We start from the raw sequence: 22822 nt of genomic DNA, 5'->3' as shown, positions 1-22822 counted from the left end.
CTGCTGTGTGTATGTGCGTGTTTATGTGTGTGTGTGTTCAGTTCCAGCTCCAATCCCGAGCCGCAGGCTCCCTTCAGGCCACAGTACTCTGATGCCAGAGGATACGAGGACGAGGAGGCCGAGTACCGCAGACAGCTGGCCGACCAGACCAAGAAAGGATACTACAATCCTCAGAAATACAAAGACACTGAGCTGTAGGCTGGGCACACAGAAAGTGACGGATTCCTCCTACATCATCGCACAGACAAGCAGATGGCATTTGCTGCCATGGTAACAGCTGATGCAGCTTTTACCTTTATGTAAACACTGAGAACTTTCTCCCTGGAAACTTTAACACTTTTCAGTTCTGTTGTCATACTTTGATCCAGGCGACACACTAAATATTCCTATGGACAGTGTATTTTGACAGGTTCAGCGTCCTGAACAAAAACATGGCTGATTTTTCTGACGTACCTCTTCAGTCTGATATTTCACTGTATATATTCTTTTTATGTGTCTGAAGAGGTCTTTGTTACAAGTGAGGTTTTATTTTCCCCCATCATGCAAACACTAGACACTAGGCTCAGTTTTAGTCTCGTGTTTTACTGTTGCAGATGAGTCACTCTAAAAAATACCCTAAGATTTCTTTTTAAAAAACTGATTTTTGTAGTTTTGAAGGTATGTTTAGAATCCACAAACACTCTTCTGACCATGAGGAAGAAAACTATCTTGTCCTCTGCATGATAACAATGAGTTTTCACTTTTTCCGGACATACCATATTTCTGGACTCCTTTTGTAGTAAGAAGTGAAACCTGAAATGTGGTGTTGTGTATCATCAGAAAACCATGGAAAGTAACAGTATAGACAAATAGTCTATAGTCCATTCTGGGCTACTGTAGAAACATGCCAGACTCCGTAGTAGAGAACCTGCTCCCTCTGTAGATATAAAAGGCTATTTCTAAGGTAAAACATAACAATTCTTATTTTCACGTGATTATACACAAATTAAAACATACACGTTTCATAATTACTCATTAAATTGCCCTATATCTTACACACTGGACCTTTTTTAAAATCTTCTGTTCATCCAGCTGGCTCAAAGGGTATTTGAGGATTCAGGAAATATCTTCAGAACATCAGTAAGTGTTGCTAGATGACCTTTTGCGTTTTTCAAAGATCAGTAGGTTTATATTTTTCAGAGGAACAACAGGCAACAAACATTACCTCTGTAAAGGTGAATCAGAAACTAGAGCTAACCACGCTGCAACCAGACAACAGATAAGATACTGTACATGTGTACGGTATCTGGACTGTTGGGTTTTACATCTCATAAGTGAGTGCAACGTTCTAACCCTGCACACACTTAGGTGTGCTTGTTTCAGGCACATTCATCTAAGAACAGTGTAAAAATGAAACAGTGTGTCAGCAGCTGCTCTGAACTTCTCTTATCACTCTCCTGCCAAGCCTCCTGATTTATTGTACACCTCTGCATTCCTGATTAGACATGGTATATACACTACACTGTGAAGCAGCATATCTTAAGTGCCTTGTAGCTCTGATGTCCAGAGACAACACGAGGTTCTTAAACTGTCAAAACATTCTGACACCGAGTGCAAAAACACCTGCTGTTTTACTGAACGATATTTTCAGTTTTGTCATCACTGACAACATTCAGTCAACGGGCAGAAACGGCTTTCACCAAAGAAATATCATGAAGACACGAGTCGTAATTATGAGATACAGAAGCATCTCATTAATGTAACATCTGTATTATGATCACAATATCTGTATCTCATACTAATGAGTTGAAAAGCGACAACGTATGGAAGTCATAACAGGATAGCGTGTCTTTGGGAGATTGCAGTTCATTTCCATAAAATCTGAGATTTGACGGGTGCAGCACAGCTGATGTTTCTGACAGTTTGTATGTTTGTCTTTATTCAGTGCTTTTCAGCCGGAGACAATCACGTTGTTATTGCATGTTTTTATATTGAACACACACTGAACTCAGTCAAGTCTTTGTACACTGGAGCGTCTGGAATGTGGTGACGACAATCATGTTGATCAGTTTCTTTTACGTGTCTGTTAGTTTGTGATTTCTAGTTTGTGATCTCATTAGTGTTACAGAAAAGACTCAAATTCAATAAATAAATCTTTTTTACATTTAGTTTTACAGTGCGTCTTCTTTGAAGTTCTACTTTTACACATGGAGCAGTTTGGAGAGATTAAAGACAGTGGTATGCTTGAAACTTTGTTGTTCGACCACATCTGAAGGAAGGCGTTCAATTCTGCCTTTGTTCTCAAAGTGTCATTGAAAATATGTCAAGTCTGCCTAATTAGTTTGTAATGTGACTGATTCTACACACAGCAGATTCTATTTCCTCTGAATATCCTGCAGATATTTAGCTGTAGTGTTAACTATGTCCTAAAAACACTCAACACAAAGTCCTGTGTTTGGCCCATTCATCCACCCTGACTTCGTTCTTATGCAGATCTTTTTGCTCTTTATCCAACGTTCATCCTTTACTCCTGTTGTCATCGACCCCTGCTGGAACTTGCAATGCACTTCACGTACGTAACTTTTGCGTCGTGCACAACATTGATTGACTTACTTTAGAGACATAATGTGACTTAACTTGCATTGTAGGTAACAGAAACAAATCTCTCACATAACAGCAGTGACCTTTCTTGAACAGAAAGATTTATTCCTTTTGAATTCCGAAAATATCTTTAGAGAGCTTATAGCTGGGTTTAAAATGTTTCTTGTGTACCTCTGCAGTAATTTATCATCGCTCTTGAACTGAAGCGTCGTACATTCCCTGAATTAACAGCTAACTACATTCAGTTTTGGAAAGAACAAACAAACCACAGTATACTAACCAAGGCCTTTTCTTCAGAGTTTATTCAGCAGAATTGTACATGCATTCCCCTTTAACTTGACCACTTCAGTCCTGGGTCGCCCTGACAATTTATAGGTCCAACATGATTAGAGTACATTCAGATATTACAGCTATTCAACCAAAGGTAATATTTAGTCTGTTTGCCACCTAAATATACACAATAAAACCCACGATTTCTCTTTGGTCAAACATAACACGTTACATTAACACTCAGCCTAGTGAGATAATCTGCCTTCTGCTGTCATACTGTAGATGTACATGTTTACATGACAGTGTACTGTACAGATTAAGGCAAGTCAAGTGGTATCAAACAGGATACGGAGAGGAGAAAAGGTGTTTGAAACAACTGAAAGACTGATGGACAGTAGTAAAGACTGAGTGACGCTGTGAAAAGAGGGAGAAGTGTGTGTTCAGATGTAGACGGGCTGCTCCTGTGCTGTCAGCAGACGGTACATGGCTGCAGGCATCGTCTTCATGTGGATCTGGAGCAGAAAGAAAACAACAACAACAAACAGTTATTTTTAGAGCCTTTGTAGTAGTGCAGCTTAAAATGGGACATTTCCCCTGAGAGGAAAGATCATGGGGGTCATAAAATCTAAAGGGCTCATCCTCTTGGGAGCAGGAATGTGACCTGCACTTAAGATATTTCTATTTTTTGTACGTAAAAATGGGGACGTAGAAGTGAGCTGAGCACTACAACAGATAACAGGGTTTGTCGAATGTATAGGATTCCTCCTCTGGGGAAGATGACTATCTGAATATTTAAAATGAATTTCATGAAAATATGGCTTGTTGATCCAGGGTCCAAACCCACTCTGAACCACCAGTGAACCATAAATAGCCCAGTATCACAAATCACAATTTGGCTCAAGGTTCTTTAAATACAATAAATATTCATAAAATATGGTGTCTGAATAACGAGTGTGGAGTATAACTGGTTGTAGATGAGGAATCAACAGTGCTGTAAATACTGTTCAAGGTCCAGTTGTTTGAACGTTGCTGCCCTTTCGATCTCCATCACACTATCAACAATGAAACTGAACACTTCCTGCCAATGTTTCAAATTAAAAGCTCCTCATGAAAGGGAGGACATCTTGTCCTTTTGAACTACTGGAACACTTTTAATGTGAAACATCTGAGCAGGAAGTGCTAACTTATAAAGAGAATTCTTTTATGCAGGCAGGAAAAAACAGTTTTTTCTATTTCAGTTAAATTCATGATCTTCACACCATAAAAAGCTCCGTCTCACCTCTCCCATGGCGTTGGACAGAATCTGAACGATCTTCTCGTGAGGCGTCGCCACGACACTCTGGCTGTTGATCTCGATGATGCGGTGACCGACGCGAACACCTCCTCTCTCTGCGATGCCTCCCCTCATCAGGCTGCAGATCTGCACACACACATACAGCATCATCATTAACGAGCACTGCTCCGTGTCTGTTGCTAAGAAACTGGCACTGTTAAAATAAAAGCTCTTAATAATAAAATAACTTCTCCTGAATGTGTGTGTGTGTGTATGTGTGAGAGAGACACTCACGATGCCGTTCTGGACGCTGAAGCCCAGCTGGTATCTGAGGTCCGGCCTGCGGATGAGCACCATGGTGACAGGGGGACACCTGACGATGTTCATCTTGATCCTGGACTGAGACTTGAGACCCTGTGGGAAGACGGTGGCTGGTTAGCAACAGGAGACAGTAACGCACAAGAAGATGTGTGATAGTTGAAAATCTGATCAGTTCTTGAGTGCATCACAAACGGCACACAAATATTTTGCTATCTCCCCAAAGAAGCAAGTAAAGAATAGTTTGTCTGAACTGAACTGAGAGCAGCAGCTCACCTTGATGATGCTCTGGCAGGTGCTGAGCGGTAAACCCACCAGACTCGTCCCGTTTATGGTCATGATCTGGTCTCCGATGTTGAGTCGGCCAGACTTCTCGGCCGGGCCGGCGTGCATCATGCTGGCGATGATGACGGTGGGGAGGATGGAGCCCCAGCCCGACTCCACTATCACCACACCCAGGATCTCTCCTTTCTGCTTCTCGATGTAAACCTGCAGCCAAACATGTTTTCTTCATCTGTACGGCTTTTCTCTCACTGTGTCCTCATCATAACATTAAAAAGAATATCCTCAAATTTAAATCTTTCAAAAACAGAACAGCGTGAAGAGGCTGCACCCATTTTCAGATTCTCACAACCAACTTCACAATTCTGAAAAATGCGAGCTGACAGGAGGCATCCAGAGCAGCGAGAGGAGGGTCTGAGGTCAGACCAGTTTGAGCGTCTCAAATTCACCTTCATACTGGGTCATACTTTTTTTTTTAAATAACATTTTTCAGTCACCGTCACACAGCTGTGACTTTTAAACCAGCTGCTCATTTGAATCACCGGAAGGCAAACTCACAGAGCAGAAATGTAATGGCACTGGCTCAAATGAACTTGACCTGGACTGAACTGAAGGGATGCACTGGACTCTAGATGTACAAATGATACAAACATCATACGTAACATCAAGTAGAATATTCTATTCATCATCATCATCATCAGCAGCAGACGTGTATAGTTCAAAGGTAAAAAATAAACTTCAGCATAAGAGGTAAACAGAGACCTGCTGCGACTCTGCCGCCACCTGCTGGTTCACTTACGTCTCTGCAGTTCTCTGACTTGGAGAAGTGGATGAGGTCGTCGTTGTACATGTCCTGAGTGTTGAGCAGGTCGCTGTACTCCCGCTGGCTCAGGTCCTCGGGGTCGATGCCGTTTGCCCTGAGAAACTCCTGGTAGGCGACGCTGAAGGACTGACCGATGGACTGAGCGATGAGCTGGGCCTGAGAGAGAGAGAGAGAGAGAGAGAGAGAGAGAGGGAGGGGAGAGGAAGATGAGGATAAGGGATCATGAATGACGCTAACTTTCGTAATGCCTGTGGGAATTTTGTCTGCACAAACTGAGCACAGACCTCATGTTTAAAAGGCTTGTTTACATCCCACTACACACACATACACACACACACACACACACACTCAGTGGTACAGCACTTGTAAGGACTCTTACTGACAGGCTGCGCTCCTTTCTTACTTGTTTACATGGACTGAACTCTAACTATAGATCTAAAATCAGTCTTAAAGGGCCTGAAAACATATTTTCCCAATGAGCTTCCTAACATGAAAACAATATTTTGCTCCATGAACTTTTCAGGATTTAGCGATATTATGCTCAAAATCTGATGACAGTTGTTGACAGCCACACAGTCATAACGAAGCAGCATAACGAGGTTCAGTGTGTCAGATTTTAATATTCTATTTGCAGAATATGGTATGAATGTAATATAATATGTATAACTAAGTTTTCATTAGTGTATAAGCACCTGATCAGGTAACATATCCTGAAAATATCTACAGACACAGAGGCCGCCATGTTTCTACAGTAGCCCACAATGGACAAACTAAACACTGGATCTACTTGGAGCCTTTCAAGATTCTTACATCCACATATATTCCCATGCCAGAAAGGAGAGGGTGAGGCGATGAGGTTGCAATCAGCAGCCACACAGCCAGATGTCACCACATCCTACACACCTGTCATTTAAACTATTTAAAAATATTACATAAGAAAGTTTTTTCAAAACTTCTTCTGTTTTTATCAAACTTACAGAAGCATGACCACGTTAGAAATCACCAGGATTATCTTTTGAACTTCCACAACATGCTGCTGCAGGCTGAATTAAAGTTAATATTTTAATGCACAAGTTACTTAAGTCAGTAGTACATTTCCTGCTGCTAATGTACTTAGCTCCACATAGTGGCAGATATCGAGGTATAAATGAATCATTTGGGAAACTTTCTCTTGCTTTCTTTTCAATAATCTTTTTTTTTTTTTTACAAAAGTAGCGCTGACATGTTTAGCCTAGTTTAGCACAAACACTGGAAGCTTCTAAATGTTAACAACTCTAAAGCTGTCATAGTTACATCACAGTGCGTGCTGAAACTGAACATGGGACATTGTGACTTAAAAAAAAAAAGTGTTTTATCTTATAAGTCACCTTTCTCTCTCTCTCAACTATTCGACTATTTCAACTAACAAGAAAAAACATTTAAATGATGAGTTGCTGTAGGTATTGTTGTATTTTTCTGCTTCTTCCAATGTTTGTACAAAGCTCATTTAAACTTGTCCTGGACCTGACTCTGTACTGAACACACACAGATGAAACTCTTCTAACTCCAGCAAGACAACAAACTTAATGTGTTGTTCCAGATGTCACAGTGGTGCTAATAATCAATAACTCACATCCTCGGACTCGAAGACGTGGCAGATCATCCTGTACAGCCGTCTGTCATCGTGGGTCATGGTGGTTTGCTCAGCTGTGTTGTCCAGGTTTTCCTGCGCGCTGCGGGACCGCACCATCTTCCCCCGGGCCATCAGCACCACCATGTTCCCGATGTCGGCTATGTAGGAGATCGTCCTCAGTGGCAGGTCCATTAAAGACTCCTGACGATGCAAACAAGACATGAAGTACTCTTAATTAAGCGGTTCTCCACGGGTGCTGACGAGATACCGTGACACTACAGCTGCTAAATCCAAAGGTTTTAATGAGGTTTGGAGGGGACTGCAGGAAGAGCCTGCTGCTTCACACGCTGACTGTTGAAGGAATCTGACCGATCATCTATGCTGTTCCTCCAGTGCTGAAGGATGTGAGTTATTTATTGATAAGAAAAGGATGCGTGTTATCATTTTGATACCTGAGTGTCTGCATTGAGGACTTTGATTCTCTGCGTGGACATGAACAGGTCGACCTCGGCGGTGGACGGAGCCTCCCCGTCGGGGCTCTGCACAGGCGAGAGAATGAACAGGAGAAGCAACAGGCTGATGAACGGCAAGCGAAGGAAGAGCAGAGCGACTACACACAACTGTCAGAGCCATCAAATCCAACGGACCAAAATAACTCGAATGAAAGCAAAATACCAGTTTCTCTGCACGTGACAAATGAAAACAATCACACTAGAGTTAAGATTAACATGTAGGATCATAAAGCAAACGTACCTTTTTCCTGTTCTTTGCCTGCTTCTGAGCAGCCTGCAGTGATCATGAAACAGAAAAGAGACTCATGACAAGAGAAAATGACGACAACAGGACAAGAAACTGATTTTTAGAATCCCAATCGCCTTATTCACTGTAGACCGTCTTCAATCCAAATGCCAAATTAAGGGAAAAAAGGACCTTAAAGGTGTGTGTGTGTTTATGTGTTTGTGTGTGTGTGCGTGTGGGAGGACAGTGATGTTACTGTCTATCACATCTGACAACAGCGGGCTGCCAGAGGCCTTTTTGAGGCAAACACTATCAAAAGTTTCCTCTTCATCGACGTGACACAATCGACCCCCGAAGAAAGACAAAGCGACCTCATGTGTTCGTTGCTGACGCCTCGTCGCAGCTCAGGGTCTGTGTGCGTTATCCAAAAAGCTCGGCTTGTCGACCACTGTTTGCTCTCTAAACTGTATCTGTGTTATTTCAAGGTCTGACATCCGAATCTGTCCGCTTGCCTTCATCAGCAGAGATGTGACTGAAGTTGATTTTATCTGTGAAAGCGAAGAGGATCGTAGCTTTTTAACCCGGATTCAGACCACCGTTGGTTTCACATCAGCAGGAAGTGGTCCTGATGTGTTGGACACTTTGTGGAAGCTGTTCAGGGTTGAATGATCTAGATTTGTTATGTACCTGTGTTTGGGTTTGGTGACATCATCTCGGGATATTACTCTTAACAATCAATCAATTAATCAGCCGTAAGCTCGTTAGCTGCTTCAAGACCAGTGCAATGTTAAACTCTTGGCTGCTTGCCTGGTTAGTGCTCTCTGCATGTGACTGTGAGTACACAAAGATCTTTGAGAAAAAAAAAACACCACTCTGAGTGGACTGTGTTCTTTATCCTGTTCACAATAACCAACAGACTGGTGAGTCTTCTTTTGAACAGATGTTCAAAAATACTTGCATAATATGTAATATTATGAGAACAGGTGGGTGGTAAACACAGACTGGAGTCTCCCAGTTAAACTGTAATGAGACGACTTGTGTTCTTTGATGATATGTGATCATTTCCTGTCTATTTGAGGCCTGGAGTTGTGGACTACAATTTCATTGAAGTAACTTGCAATTACATATTTTTTCACAGATTGTTCTACTCCAACTATACTAAGAGAACATGAACACGCTTGAAGATGCCAGCCTCACCCAGAAACAAAGAAGGTTTTAGGATCATGTCCTGGAACTAACTCTTTTTTTTTTAAACACAGATGAAACTCTTCTCATCTAACTCCCCCCAAGACACAACAAACTTAATGTATGTTCCAGAAAAGTCAGAGTGTCACTCTGGTGGTGCCTGTTTGTTTGTCCCACGTCAGCTCACAAGTTTAGATTTCCTTGTTTCAGTAAACCCAAATACAAGATCTACATGTTAATGCTAAGCTGATACAACAATGCTACAACTGCTACTCCCACCATGTAAGAAGGAGCGCTGCCACAGGTCCTTCATTCCAACAGACGCTTTAAACACCAGCCAGACTTCATGACTTTTCTATCAACCTTCTGTATATGAGCTGTGACAAGTGAATGTCCCTGGTGTGGGATTATTAAATTCTATCTTAACTTAACTTAACTTAACTTAACTTAACTTAACTTAACTTAACTTAACCTAATAACAGACTAATAATCAATAACTTAATTATAATCACTCTAATTAGATATTTGAAACAAACTGTTCAATTCCAGCTATACTAAGAGAACCTGAACAAGCTGTACATGCAGTTACATCAGAATTGTAGATGCCACACAACAAAGCAGGTTCTAGTAAAGGTCAGTCAAGGGTCACCCAATTTTTTGTTCTTCTATTAAAACTGTTTTCATGTGTAGCGAAGGTACTTCTAAAAATATGAATTGGAGTTATGAAACTTGTAATGTTAAGATGAGTAAGAAGTAAATTGATGACAGTCGAATAAAGATGAAGACTGTGTCAGGCTCAGACTCATGCTGCTGAGTTAACGTTAACATTCAGAGACTGGGTGAATAACCAAATGCAGTTTTCATGCGTCATGATTTTTGACATTTTCATTTCACCAGAACACATTATGTTACTTCCGGTCTGCCATGAAAGCAGCCTCATGTTCTGTCTATATCTGATCTCACTTCTATAAACAGTGCTCTGTCAGAGCTGACATGTCGTGCTAACTAATCTGTTACTGTGGTCACGAAATGTTACTTTGTAAAGACTTGTTGTTGTTGTTGTTGTTGTCTCTCTGAGCTCGGAGCAAAGACGTCAGTGTTTCCCATTTCAACGACTCCTCAGGCTACACGTCTCATCATCATCACGAACTGGAGCCTGACTCCTGACCTGTGGTGGACGTCACGATATATCACTCTGTAAAGAGGCGTCATATCACCTCCACTATGTCAGATCATTTTAGATTTGGCATCATGTGTAATAATCAGCGTCCATCTTAAAAAGATATTTTCACACACAGACTTTAATGTTATTATTTCATTCTTGGTGTATTTTTCATTATAGTGATGTTTTATGTCTGTGATTCTGTTTGTGAAAGTTTGTGAGGTCAGTAGCTTCCCTTTATGGAATATCCATTTAAAAATAACACAATTTCTATATATATTTCATTTATAAATGCACATTCTTTATGTGTAAATATGCATGTATGAGTTTTTTAACAGTGTTTTTTTTTCTTATGCCTGTCCTCTCATTTATGAATCTGAGGCTTATTTTTGTTTACTATTATGTTGTTGTTATCATGATACAGTGTTGTTATTATTATTATGTCATCATGTACCACATAAAGTACCACGTATCTGACTTACTGACATGCCATTAATTAACTGATTAGATAAATTATTCATGCAGGACAAAAAAACAAAGTATGCTCTTAAATCAGATGTTATTCACTCAGCCTGATGTGACTGAAGTAAACACAGTTTTCTGTTTTGGTCTGTTCATTTTCTGAGGTGAGCTAACAGTATCGTATACTGTATGTGCACTGCCGATACTAAATCAGCTGCTTGTTTAGCAGGTGGTTACAGACTAACATCACTCAGCTCCACACGCTGGGCTTTTTACGGATTTAAAAACAACACTGGTGTCAGATCAGTTCTCTGCATCAGCCACTACCTTGACTCGGATCGGTGCATCCCTGCAAGTGAGACGTTCGCTGTCACAAACAGTAAAATGTCTCGTGTATCCCGCTCATCATTACACAGCCTCTAACCTTCTCCGTCCCTGTAGGTTTCTCAGACCTTAATGGAGGCGATGTCCTGGAACTGTCAGTCAGCCAGGCTCAGCTCCCGTCCTCCTCCCACCTCTGACTTTCTACACTTCTCTCTAAGATGGAAACGTCTTACTGCTCATCTCTCTCACATTCACACGGCTCTGCGCTTGAATGCCACGCTGTCACTGTAAGCCATCGCCATGCTCCCTGACACGACCTGCCCTCAGCTGACCCTGACATTCACTCAGAATGTGCAAATCTTTTTCTTTTGGTGTATCCGATATGATGACTGAATATTTATGATTACATGAGCAGCAAAAACAACAAACAGGTGTGATACAAACCACATTTATATATACTGCGATGTTTATTCGCTGTGATCGTGTGTTTTTTCCTTGACGTTCCTGACTTAATGCACTGTGGCTGGAGCTGAAAGGGTCTACACAGTGTCTGGGGGGGCTTCACAGTCTTGGTCATAACTTTATATAACATCCACTGAAGCTGAGGAGAAAAGCCTGTGTGGCTGTGCATCAGGAGCAGTGATCTGTCGATGATGCATTGTGCACAAACCCGGGCACTTTTTCGCCCGCTGGCTGCGCTTCCTACTGAGGGTTTGTGACTTTAAAAGACCAAAGTATGAAGCTAGCCTGGGTTACATCACTGACGACCTGTCCGAATGTGTTAGAAAATATATCGCCATAACAAGGAGCCCTGGATTTGATCTTTAAGCTCCTCGACGACTGTTGCAAATTATTAATTCAAATCCTGAAGTTAAACAAGCTTTAAGGTTGTGAAAATGATTTTATACCACTATCATAAATTGTATCCTGTATTGAGTTTGTTCCATCTGAAGCCAAATGTGAATACACATCATTTAATGGAGGCAAAAAAAAAAATTGGAGCCAGATAACACTACACCTGTCAGTGATGATGCAAACTGCTGATGATGAAGTGTCAAAAATCTCAGTTCACTGCTCACCATAGAGTAAACTACACATACTGAGTGTCATCCTGAAGAGAATACTGAGTAAGTGAAAGAAGGACACAATGATACAACTGCAGGAAATAGACTAAGCTGTAGTTTGCTCTCACCCGCACTCTGCTCATGGCTTCCTGCGCCTGCTGCATGCGGGCGCTCTTTGTGGGCGTCCTCTCCGACAGCAGGTGGGTGCAGCCCAGGTAGGTGGCAGCAAAGATGATGCCGTCAATCAGGTCTTCGGGGTCACACGGTCCTGGGACTGCACAAACAGAATGCACTCGTTAGGCACACACATACACACACACACTCATACAGATTAAAAAGTGAAGATCTGGTGAAAACGACACGTCTAAATGAAGTGAAATATGAAAACACTACTTTTGTGTTTTCTGTCAGCAGATGAACAGTGATGGAGGTGAGAATGATGTGACTTTTATTTGTCCACTCACCGTCCACAAATGTCGGAAACTGAGGAAGAGATCTGCGAATCTGAGAAGGCACAAAAAGAAAAAACTACTATCACCATCTTTATCATTTCTGTTTCCATACTGCAGCTCTCTCCTGTCTCATTTACATTCTGCAAGACTTTTACTGCTGTCAGCCATTTAGCTGCTGCGCAGGCAGGCAGGCATCTTTTACAAGGCCTGCCTGCCTGCCTGCCTGCCTGCCTGCCTGTCTGTCTGCCTGTTTTCCTGCTTGCCTGCCTGTCTGTCTGCCTTCCTGCCTGCAGGATTTATTATCCCTGTTGCCATGGTTTCAGAGAGTGACACTGTAAAACTTGAGCCCAGGTTTTTGCCTGTGTTTGTTTACATTTGCACACTGGCAGCATTAAAATCATGCTGAATTAGCTGTTTGCAATGTACCTATGGATGTGCAGACGACAGAAGAAGTAAACTTCAGAGTAAAGTTCAGATTTTTTTATTCTGTATTTTCCAGATTTATGGATGTCTACGAGTGAACTCTCACCTCCTGGACAGACGGCTGCTGTGGAGGCGACAGTGGCTGAACTTGTGGACGCGGCTGCTGAGCTGGAAGCTGCTGATGCTGTTGTTGATGTTGGGTCTGTTGCTGTTGATGCGGATGTTGACGCTGTTGGTGCTGATTGGGCGGCACGTGTGCATACTGTTGTGGCTTCGCGTACGTCTGCTGCGGCGGCCTTGCCGTGTCCCTCTGCTGTGAATGGTGGCCTTGGTGGTGGTGATGGTTTTGTTGGGGCTGCTGTTGGTGGTAATGTTGGGGATGAAGCGCTCGGGCTGACTCAACTCTCAGAGGACTAACCGGCTCCCGGGCCGGAACAGGAGCGTAGCGGGATGGAGACTCAGACGCTGACTGCGAGGGGGAGTGAGGAGAAGACTGAGGAAGGAGACAGAACGAAAAGGAGAAAACGAATTAAGTAGAATTAGTAGTAGAAGTATTTTTACATAAATATCACTCCTTTGAAACCGCAATGCATTTACAAATCAGCTGACGGCTTATTCCGACAATACACGATTCAGGATTTGGGCATTAATCCAAGCACAAAATGAAATGAGAGCCAGGGATGTAAATCTTTGGTTTGCTTGCTTCCTGAAAGCGATGAAATCTAATTTAATTATTGCAACACTGCAGAGCAAACTCCTTGGACAATGTCACTCATCAGCACAGCCTTAAAGAGAGAGTTCAATACTTTAGAATAAAAAATACAAATAGCCAACCACAAATATCAAAAGATAACCTTAAGAATGTCACTTTTGCACTTTTGTGTTAAACACAAGACACAACAACACAAAAGAGTTTTAAACTTTAAACAAAGCCAGGCGAGCTGTTTGCTTCCTCTATGGGTCCATTTTTGGGTTGTGGACAAAACAAGACATTTGTGGACATGTCTTGGCTTTAGGAAACATTTTTCACCATTTCCTGGACCAAACATCTAATCGCTCAATCAAGAAAATAATAGATTTAATGGAAATAAGCATTGAGTGAACCATGAGTGAAGTCATACTTACATGGTCAGCTGTAGTCTGCAGTGGGTACGCATCTTCTGTGGGGCTGACCTCCTGCCTCATCACCCAAATGGGATCCACAGGCTTGTCAGGTGTGTAGGGGGAGCGGACTGTCTTAGTCTTCACCTCCTCAATCGCCTCCTTAATGTCTTTAATCGCCATGCTGATGGCGTCTCCTGAGCCCCTTGTACATTCCTCCCCGTGGAGACCCGCCATGTTCCGCTCCTCCTGGGCTTCTCCAGAGCTGCTCTGCCCAGACGAGGAGCTCTTGGCCTGGGTTTCAGCTTGCCTGGGTGCCTGCCTGCGGTTTTTGGGAACGGGACTTTGATCGGCGCTGTCACCCTCACCGTCAGACTGTCCGTCATAGTGGTGCAGCCGGCAGCCAACAGAGCGGTCCTGAGGGGGGTGATGTGAAGCGCGGTCTCTGCCCTGCCTCGGGGCATAATGGGAGCTCTTGGTGGAGGAGGATGGAGCCCCTTTTTGTACATTCTCGTGTCTATGGCTGGTAAAGGGCTCTTGGCGGGACTCCTGCTGGGCCTCAATAGGCTCTGTCCTCCAACCAGATTGCCTGCGAGGTTCTCTGTGTAATTCAGGGTAGGAGGTCTTAAGGGGCTCGGGAAAAGAGTTAGGATGGGATTTTGGCTCCGGGTATGACTCATAAACAGGCTCCGTGTAGGATTTTTGGTGGGACTCTGAATAAAAGTCTGCATAGGTTTTTGGATAAGATTCAGAGCTGGAGGTGAAACGAGACAGCGAGCATGACTCAGAGCAATCCTCATCATCATCTTCATCTTCTTCATCTTCTTCTTCTTCTTCTTCATCGTCGGGTAGCAGGTCGTTGTCAGGCAGAGGGCTCAAGCTGGTTTCCTCACTGAAGTGGTCCAGCTGAGGGAAAGGTGGAACGTCAGGGGACGAAGGAGGAGTTGGGGACTGAAGGGGCGGTGGGCTGTGGAGAGGTCCGTCCATACTGAGCGAGGCGGCGCTCTCTGTGTCAGAGCAGAGATCAGTGATTTCACTTCCCTGAGCTGCAATGTCCTCCGCCACATCATCCATCACTTCTTCCTGATCCTCTTCGACCCTCTCCGCTCGCTCCTCTGCTCCATCGACCACCTGCATGTCATCATGACTGGAGCGACCAGTGTCTGAGTGGTGGTCTCCGTCATCCTCTGCCTGTTCTTGGTCTTCTTCCTTCTCCTTAACTTCCTTTGGTTCCTCTTCACACTCCACTTTACACTCCTGGAGGTCCTCCTCCGCCTTAGCAGGAGGAGCGTGTCGGGAGTGAAGTTGCATGTTATGGGTCGCAGGACCAGGTGAGAGGTGGGTGGGGGTGACAACAGCAACTGGAGTCTGGTGAGGAGATCCCCGGTCCTGCAATTGGTCCATTACAGGATCACCTGATGAGTGTTGCTGTACCTGCAGCTCTGCTGGACTCTCCCTGTCATTTGCACCAGGTGACGAGTCCTGCACCTCTCTGATCGGGGGCCTCTGTCTTTGACCTCTGAGCCTGGGGTTAGGGTCGCCATGTCGCCGGTAACGGGCAACAGCAGGGCGGGGCTGCTGGACGGGACGAGGCTCGGTTTCTCGAATCTCGCCCTCTTCTGGCCTGGAAGGAGAAACCACTATGGTCTGACCAGGACTCTGAGCCTGGCTTTGGCCCTGCCCATGCCCTGACTGAGGTCGTCGACGATGCCGAGGGGGTCCACGACCTGTGGGTGGTTGGTGATGGTGGTGAGGAGGGTGGTGATGATGATGGTGATGATGATGGGGATTCGGTTCTCCATCCTGGTTGAGCATCTGACATGGCCTCCAGGACCGACGTACAGGAGCTTCCCCGGGTGACGTCCCGTTGGGCTGCCTGCTCCTTGGGGGCGCCTTGTGCTCCTCACCTGCTTCCCCAGATGCCTCTCCCTGATACTTATGGCTCATGGCTGGGGTGTGTTGCGACTCCAATTTTTAGAACATGCTCATCTGGTCTCCAGAAAAACCCAGCTCATAGCACAGCCTGGGAGAGACAGACAGGAAATCACACAAGCAAAGGTTTAATGTTACATAAAGCAGAAAGCTTATTAGGGCTGGATATTAAACATCAATACTTTCCCAGACTGAAATGTTTCCACAGCAATCAGTGAAAAGTGGCGTTAAAAGCTTGCTTCTTAGTCTTGCTCACTTATATATATTTTTAAATTTTGTTCTTTTTGACTGAAAAGTTCTTTGACATTCGCTTTGTATTAAGACAACAAGGGTTCAACTGATTATTAATCAAGAAAATTACATGTTTTGCAATGGATAATGAATATCTTTGAGTGTTGGACTGTATGTCAAAATGACGACACAGTGGCATGACAGGAGTGAATAGAAGACATTCTTTAAGCATTGTCGCCTCACAACAAGAGGTTTCGTCCCATAGTCCACAGACAAGCGGATTAGGTTAATTGCTGACTCTAATTTCCTGTCGGTGTGATTGCGAGCATTAACGGTTGTCCATCCATTTCATGTGATTAACTGGTGAACTGTCCGGGGTGCACGCCGCCTCTTGCCCACTGTAAGCTAGGGATTGGCACCAGCCACTCCTGCGTCCATCAAGGATAAGCGAAGCAGGTATAGCTAATGGATGGATGAGTAGATCAGAGAGGCATTGGGATGCAGCCAGGGGGAGCCTTTGACGGCAGGATGTTCGACCCACTTATTGAGTGCAGCCATTGAGGAGATGACTAAACACTTTACACAACTAGAGGCGGTCCATCTTCAAGCAGCCTCCCACTAGACTGAGATTACACACACACACAAACAGGAAATATTACAGTGATGTTGAGTATCAGGCCGGGGACTCCCTGTCTCTATATTGCTAATAGCAAAAAAAAAAAAAACTAAATCCTCTGGGATACATCTGGGTGTACAGTGCACTTTAATCTGCAACCCATTCATCAGTCCAACTGCAGCTGGCAGATGGCACAGGGCGGAAAGAAAAGGAGGAGGAGGAGGAGGCAGGGCAGAAGGAACAGAAGGGGGGACATCGCTCTAGTATCAGATCAGGCCTGACAGAGAGAGATGAATAGGCCAGTGATATGAATAATTAATGTCCTCTGTGTGACAGAAGCCCAGTTTTGATATTTATTTAATATGACGAGACTATCAGGATATCCATCAGTTATCTCTTATCGCAGGCTTCACAGTGTCTGAGGTCAACGAGCTGAGAGAGGACACCACAACGTAATCTTACTAAATGTTTCAGGAATAATACACTGGCTCCAGAAAAGGTAGACAGCAGAGACAAGCGTCCCGTCTGAAGAGAGACAGAGGGCTAAAGCTTGTTTATGAAAGATTAAAAGCATTTCTCATTATTGCTACTCCATATGTTTCACTGAAGCTGCTGTCATAACTTATTAATCTGACTTTAATGATCAATTTACAAATGTGTGACTGTATGCAGTCTCTTAACCAGAAAACATTTCGGCCAAAGCGTCCTGCCTGTTTTGCTATTCATGCGGACTGTTCACCTTCATGCAACCTAAGCCTGTAAACATGGTTTATAAAACTCTGACTGCAAACAGAAATCAGAACGCTTCTGATGCCAAAGTCTCCCCCTGCCTACAGATTCTGCATTCATATGCAGAGATCTATTTATAGAAATTGTTATGTACAAGACGTCCATGTTTATCTCCTCAAGATTTTTTAACTCAGCTCTGTGCTGAACATCTCAACAACAGTGGAGTCCTAAAATAATCACGATTGGAGGAGTCCAAACCATATGTTTTTAGATTATTACACATGTTTGTCAAAATCTTATTTTATCTTTTATTGAAAGCAACATTTGGACATGGAAAACTGACTTTATTTATCACAATGATCTGCAAATATGCACTCTATATACATAACATGATTACAGATTTTTATTTTCAGAATTCCTTGCATCAGCAATGTATTTAAAAGGGGTTTAAAAAGTAATGTTGATTAAAGGATAATTGATTATTATTTGTCTTTATTATTCAAAAAAAATCTGGACCAAACTGGACAGAGGAGCAAATTCTTGTGGTAACCTTAAATGTGAAATGACAAAGGTGCAACAGAAATGATCAACCAACATGCATCTATACTTGAAAGGTACAGTATATAAAGTATATATAACTTTTTATTTTATTTGGTACTTTATTTTTTCATTTACTTCTATATATTTCTTATTTATGAGTCATTTCCTATCCACCTTGTGTATACGAGCCACTGTAACAAGTGAATTTCCCCAGTGTGGGATCATTAAAGTCTATTTTATATTACTGGTTTAGGGATATTACTTAAAGATGTGATCTGTTATAGTTGTGCAAATTGTTTTTTGTTGTTTTTTTTCTTTTAGTTTGTCTTAAAAAAGTTTGATTCTTCATATAAGCACACAGCATCATGGTGTATCTTGATTCTTGATTTTATCTAAACAGGTTCATGTAAGTGGATTTCCTGTAACCTTAGTAAACAAACGTGAAGCTCTCTCCTAATGTAACTGTCAATTACTGCAGCTCCTCTTCAATCAACACGCTTCATATTGAATTAAGAGGCAACAGACATGGTTGCCATCTTATATGTGCAGATGTATCAATTCTAGAGTTGAAAATCGAACACGTGCACAGAGAGGAGACACAGAGGGCAAGGGTTAATGTTGATCCTGTAATCTGAGCACAAACCACAACTGCTCGAGAGGGAACATGAAGGGACGCAGCATGAGTGAGGGCGGACTCCCGGGGTGGCTAATGTCCCACTCTGCCTTGAGTTACGTGCTGGATGGCAATGGTTGGGTGACTTGGAGGGTAGGGGAGGGAGGTGGTCGGGTAGGAAGGGTTGCCCGGGGTCACAGATGGCCATGGGAGGCCGGCAGTGAAACAAACATGCCCGCAGAGCTCACCCGAGCACTGCACTTCCATCTGTCAGGCTGCAGTGAAAGCTGCGGGACGGAGGATTTACTAGCCCATTAACTCGTGCATCTTCTACTGACAGACAAGCGCACGCTGACAACAACACACGTGTACTACACGTACGCACGACGACCTTCAGTGATCACATCAATTCATTAACTGTCTTTAACTTCCTCCATGCCTAAAATTAGTTTAGACTTTCATAAGGACAGAAAGCAAATATCACAACATTTCTGACATGTCACATTTTGATATCATTTGGTCAGAAAAAAAATAAATGTCATTGCCATCAGCATTTTCTGTCCTTGGGAAATGTCAATAACTGGATGATATTTTGGACCTGACTAGACTATTGATGCTTCTAGAAGATATTTACACAAATTAATAATCTGGAGACAATCATCAGTTCTGTGAATATGATGCTGTTCATTTCACTAATTTCATTTATTGATTATTTATCGAGGACGCTGTCAAATTAAACTGCAGCTCCAGTAAACACAAGAGCCAAACAGAATCGTGGTTAAAACAGATGTCCTGGTGAATACTTGAGATTAAAAATAGATTTGGACAGCAGGTGTTTAAAAATGATTATGATAGTTTTATACTAAGCAATATTTTCATACTCATAATTTGAAGTGATGAGGTTAACAGACTGCCACGCACTGGGTGGGGCAGTGATCAGGAAACGGTGAAATTACAAAGGTACACAGAGGAGATTAAAGATGATCATTCCACAAATGACATCTAGCCTCATATCACATTTCTATTACATTGTACGGACATATTTAAAAAGGTCCAGTGTGTAGGATTTCATTGTATCTACCAATTAGAACACGGCTCAGTCCACCCTCCTCCTCCAAACGTGTAGGAGAAACTATGGAGGCTGCGAAAAAACGGAAAAGCAAGAGCCAGTGTGGGCTACTGTAGAAACATGGTTGACCCACTCCCTCTGCAGATATAGAAGTCTCATAAAGCAACAAAAATATAACTATTCTTATTTCCAGGTGATTACACACTAATGAAAACATACTTGTGAATATGATATTCTCTCACACACACCCATGAGTTTAAATTTGGACCTTAACCCAGGCCTTAATACTGCACTTTATTTAATTTAGTCTTTACTGTCTGCTCAAATCCCAACAAGCACTGAAACAATCTGGTGGATTGGATTGGTCGATTCATCGATGACTCATACATGAATCGATCAAATCAATCCAAAATGGCAAACCTCACACACACACACACACACCTTACTGCTTCCTCTGGAGGATTTGCTGCTTTTCTTTGAATTATGTAACAGTTCAGTCAAGTAAGCTGATCTCAGGACTGTTGGTGAAACAAACAAGCTTTTTGAGAACATGACCATGGACCACTTTCTGACATTTCAGATATATGTCGAGAAAACAATAAAAAAAATAATCATTAGCTGTCCTCACTTTGGGAGGATTCTCCTCATCTTTCTATTCTTGAGAGCATGATTCATCCTCTCTCCCTCACTCACACACACACACACACACACACACATAGAGTGACAGCATATGGTTCATGTTGGGATGCATCAATAGTCGTATTACTTACATGTGTTTACATGTAGACTACGCCATCGCTCCAGAGGGAGAAGATTAATCCATGAACAAGTGCCAAACTGGCAAGTGCTTTTATTTTGAAGGCTTACTTAGGCTCCTTAAATCCCCTCCCATGGCCTTGAACGATTTTATTCTGTTAAAAAGGGCAAAAGCTTCATTTAGGGTGCTCATTGTCAATTAGTGAGAGGTCCGTGGGTTTAAGATGCCCACACAGGGTGGGATGTATAAATGCAGCTGATGAAGTCTATCCATAGTCTTTCACTGTGTTCCTAATAACTAAACAGCTGACATGCATTTGTAAAGAAAGCAAGCTGTCACCTGTCTGTCCGCCTCCCTGCTTCAGATTAAATCTCCGCAGGTGTCGGTCCGCCATCAGTGAAAACGACCTGAACACTCTCACCCCGCCCTCCTGCCCCGCACTAAACCGGGCTTCCCGTCACCGGCTGCCGGACGTGACATTCACTCATTTACCTGTATGTCAGAGGAGGAGAGGCCCGGGTCCGGATGCTGCAGTACACATCGCCCCTGCGTGCTACCCGTGCCTTGGCTCCGCTCGGCTTGGTTTGACTCGGTTGTGTCCCTCCTCCAGGCAACTTGCTCGGATTAAAAGCGGAGAGCGCGGCCCCTCCTTCTGCACCGTGACATCAGAGCGGATTAGCGATGCACAAAGCGCCTTTACAAACACTGCTGATGCCGGTGCTGCAGACACACACACGGTCCTTTAGGGCCATGAATGTAGCCTCGTCCCACCTACTCCATCAGCATCATCAGCCTGCAGAGTGCTGCTGCTGTGGCTCTGCCCACCTACTGCAACACCGTGAGCGCTTATATTCCCACGGTCTGTCGGTGGTGTCGCTGTTATCTGCAGGTGAATCAACCTGCTCTGAACATATCACCTTTAAAGGTCCAGTGTGTCATTTATATTATTGTTATATTCATAAGTAGTTTTTTATTAGTGTAAAATCACCTGAAAATAAGAATTATTCTCTTTATGTTAGGAGCCTTTTAAATCTACACAGGGAGCGGGTCCTCTTTCATGGAGTCCACCATTTTGAACCACTTTGTTTCTACAGTAGCCCAGAAGGGACAAACCAAACACTGGCTCCACATAGGACCTTTTGTGTTTTTTTTACAAGTTGCACAGCTGCTGTGGTAATTTCTTCATGCTTAAACTGTGAAGGGAGAGGTGAGGAGTGGGTTTTCAGTTGGTTGCAATCTGAGACTTCACCACTAGATATTACTAAATTCTACACACTGGACCTTTAAGAGATGGACAAGTAGAAAAAGTAGTGTCCTGTCAGCTCTAGTTTGTGCCCAGTCATCATTTTTATGTTTTTTAACCAAGAACAAATTGTTAACTTAGCTGTTAGTCAGCATAAGCAATTAACTACAGCTAAGAGCCCAGATAGGCTAACGTTAGCCAACAAAATTTCCTCAAAGGCAAACATAATCGTTAAATCATTGTGTATTATACTCTTTGAGCTATGAACAATGACAGTTTTAGTTCAGGAGAAACTCAGCAGCCATGACGCTCAGATGATCTGACATTCTGATGAGATGCTCTTGAACCTTCTTATCTTACATGTCTTATCTTAATCAGAACGGAAGCTAATGAGGTAATTAATTATGGAAATTAATGCTGTAGTTACTGAATATTAATACATTCACATGTCTTCATCTAACACATAAGTGGTTTAATCATAAGCTAAAAGGTTATGGAAGTTTCAATAAGAATCAAATGAATCTATGATGAAATGCTCTGCTTTTTTGTGTAACAATCATATAAAACTTTTTCATTTCAGGCCTGTTGTTCTTGTTCGTAGCCTGGCCCGTATGATAGGAAATACAGTAACTAATCATGGCTGTTATCAGAGTGGAGTGTGAAGTGGGGGTGGTGGTGTTGGTGGTGGTGGTGGTGGTAGGGGGGTGCTTGCCAGATCCTGGCACAATAATCTGGGCACATATCTGTGTCACTCAAGGCCTGGTAGAGCAGATCAACAAGGCCCGTGTCTACACATTACTGAGCCCCTGTAACACATTCTCACCTAAGTCACGTGCGCCCTTCCGTCGGTGCAGCCGTTACCTTGACAACAACATGTGACGGAGGATGATGATGGTGTGGAGTAGTAACCATGGCATCCAATCTGTTATTGCTATCTTTGTAGCCACACATCTCTGATCCCACACAAGCAGCCTGCATGGTTGCATAAAGTACAGACTGTGAACCTTCGGGTGAATGTGGAGG

The 22822-nt window shown here is 43.1% G+C and overlaps 2 protein-coding genes across 6 annotated transcripts in view; one reads left to right on the top strand and one right to left on the bottom strand.

The window, feature by feature from the left end:
- Positions 1-2143, top strand: part of tjp2a (tight junction protein 2a (zona occludens 2)) — a 31803-nt gene extending 29660 nt beyond the window's left edge. For all 3 annotated transcript variants that reach the window (XM_019272858.2, XM_019272857.2, XM_010735847.3), the window contains one exon: positions 42-2143. In XM_019272858.2, the coding sequence (XP_019128403.1) occupies positions 42-198 (157 nt within the window). In that variant the 3' untranslated portion in view covers positions 199-2143. The remainder of the gene's footprint in view (positions 1-41) is intronic.
- A 721-nt stretch (positions 2144-2864) lies between these two features.
- LOC104922901 (amyloid-beta A4 precursor protein-binding family A member 1) lies at positions 2865-21389 on the bottom strand. 3 transcript variants are annotated; one of them, XM_019272834.2, is made up of 13 exons: positions 21049-21389; positions 14094-16092; positions 13075-13461; positions 12558-12597; positions 12222-12367; positions 7912-7944; positions 7611-7697; positions 7159-7359; positions 5523-5702; positions 4718-4930; positions 4418-4537; positions 4130-4270; positions 2865-3362 (listed from the first exon to the last, which is right to left on the bottom strand). In XM_019272834.2, the coding sequence occupies exons 2-13, from the start codon at positions 16014-16016 to the stop codon at positions 3291-3293; spliced, it is 3543 nt and encodes a 1180-aa protein (XP_019128379.2). In that variant the 5' UTR covers positions 16017-16092; positions 21049-21389; the 3' UTR covers positions 2865-3290. The 3 variants fall into 3 exon arrangements, with proteins under 3 accessions (XP_019128379.2, XP_019128381.2, XP_019128380.2); XM_019272836.2 differs by lacking the exon at positions 21049-21389 and adding an exon at positions 20896-20986; XM_019272835.2 differs by lacking the exon at positions 21049-21389 and adding an exon at positions 20570-20681.
- Positions 21390-22822: the final 1433 nt, after the last annotated feature.

This window comes from Larimichthys crocea, chromosome IV (genome assembly GCF_000972845.2).
Source record: "Larimichthys crocea isolate SSNF chromosome IV, L_crocea_2.0, whole genome shotgun sequence".
NCBI classification, from domain to species: Eukaryota; Metazoa; Chordata; class Actinopteri; family Sciaenidae; genus Larimichthys; species Larimichthys crocea.
The sequence above is the reverse complement of the archived record's forward strand: the minus strand, read 5'-3'. Positions and strand labels throughout refer to the sequence as shown.

What these genes read in the sequence shown, in the direction of transcription:
- LOC104922901 (XM_019272834.2), bottom strand. Translation starts at nt 16,016, where the DNA reads ATGAGCCATAAGTATCAGGGAGAGGCATCTGGGGAAGCAGGTGAGGAG. An exon ending in AGCAGCCGTCTGTCCAGGAG is followed by an intron (nt 12,598 to 13,074) that starts GTGAGAGTTCAC and finishes GTGCCTTCTCAG; the next exon opens with ATTCGCAGATCTCTTCCTCA. An exon ending in TCAGCGTCCAGAACGGCATC is followed by an intron (nt 4,271 to 4,417) that starts GTGAGTGTCTCT and finishes GTGTGTGTGCAG; the next exon opens with ATCTGCAGCCTGATGAGGGG.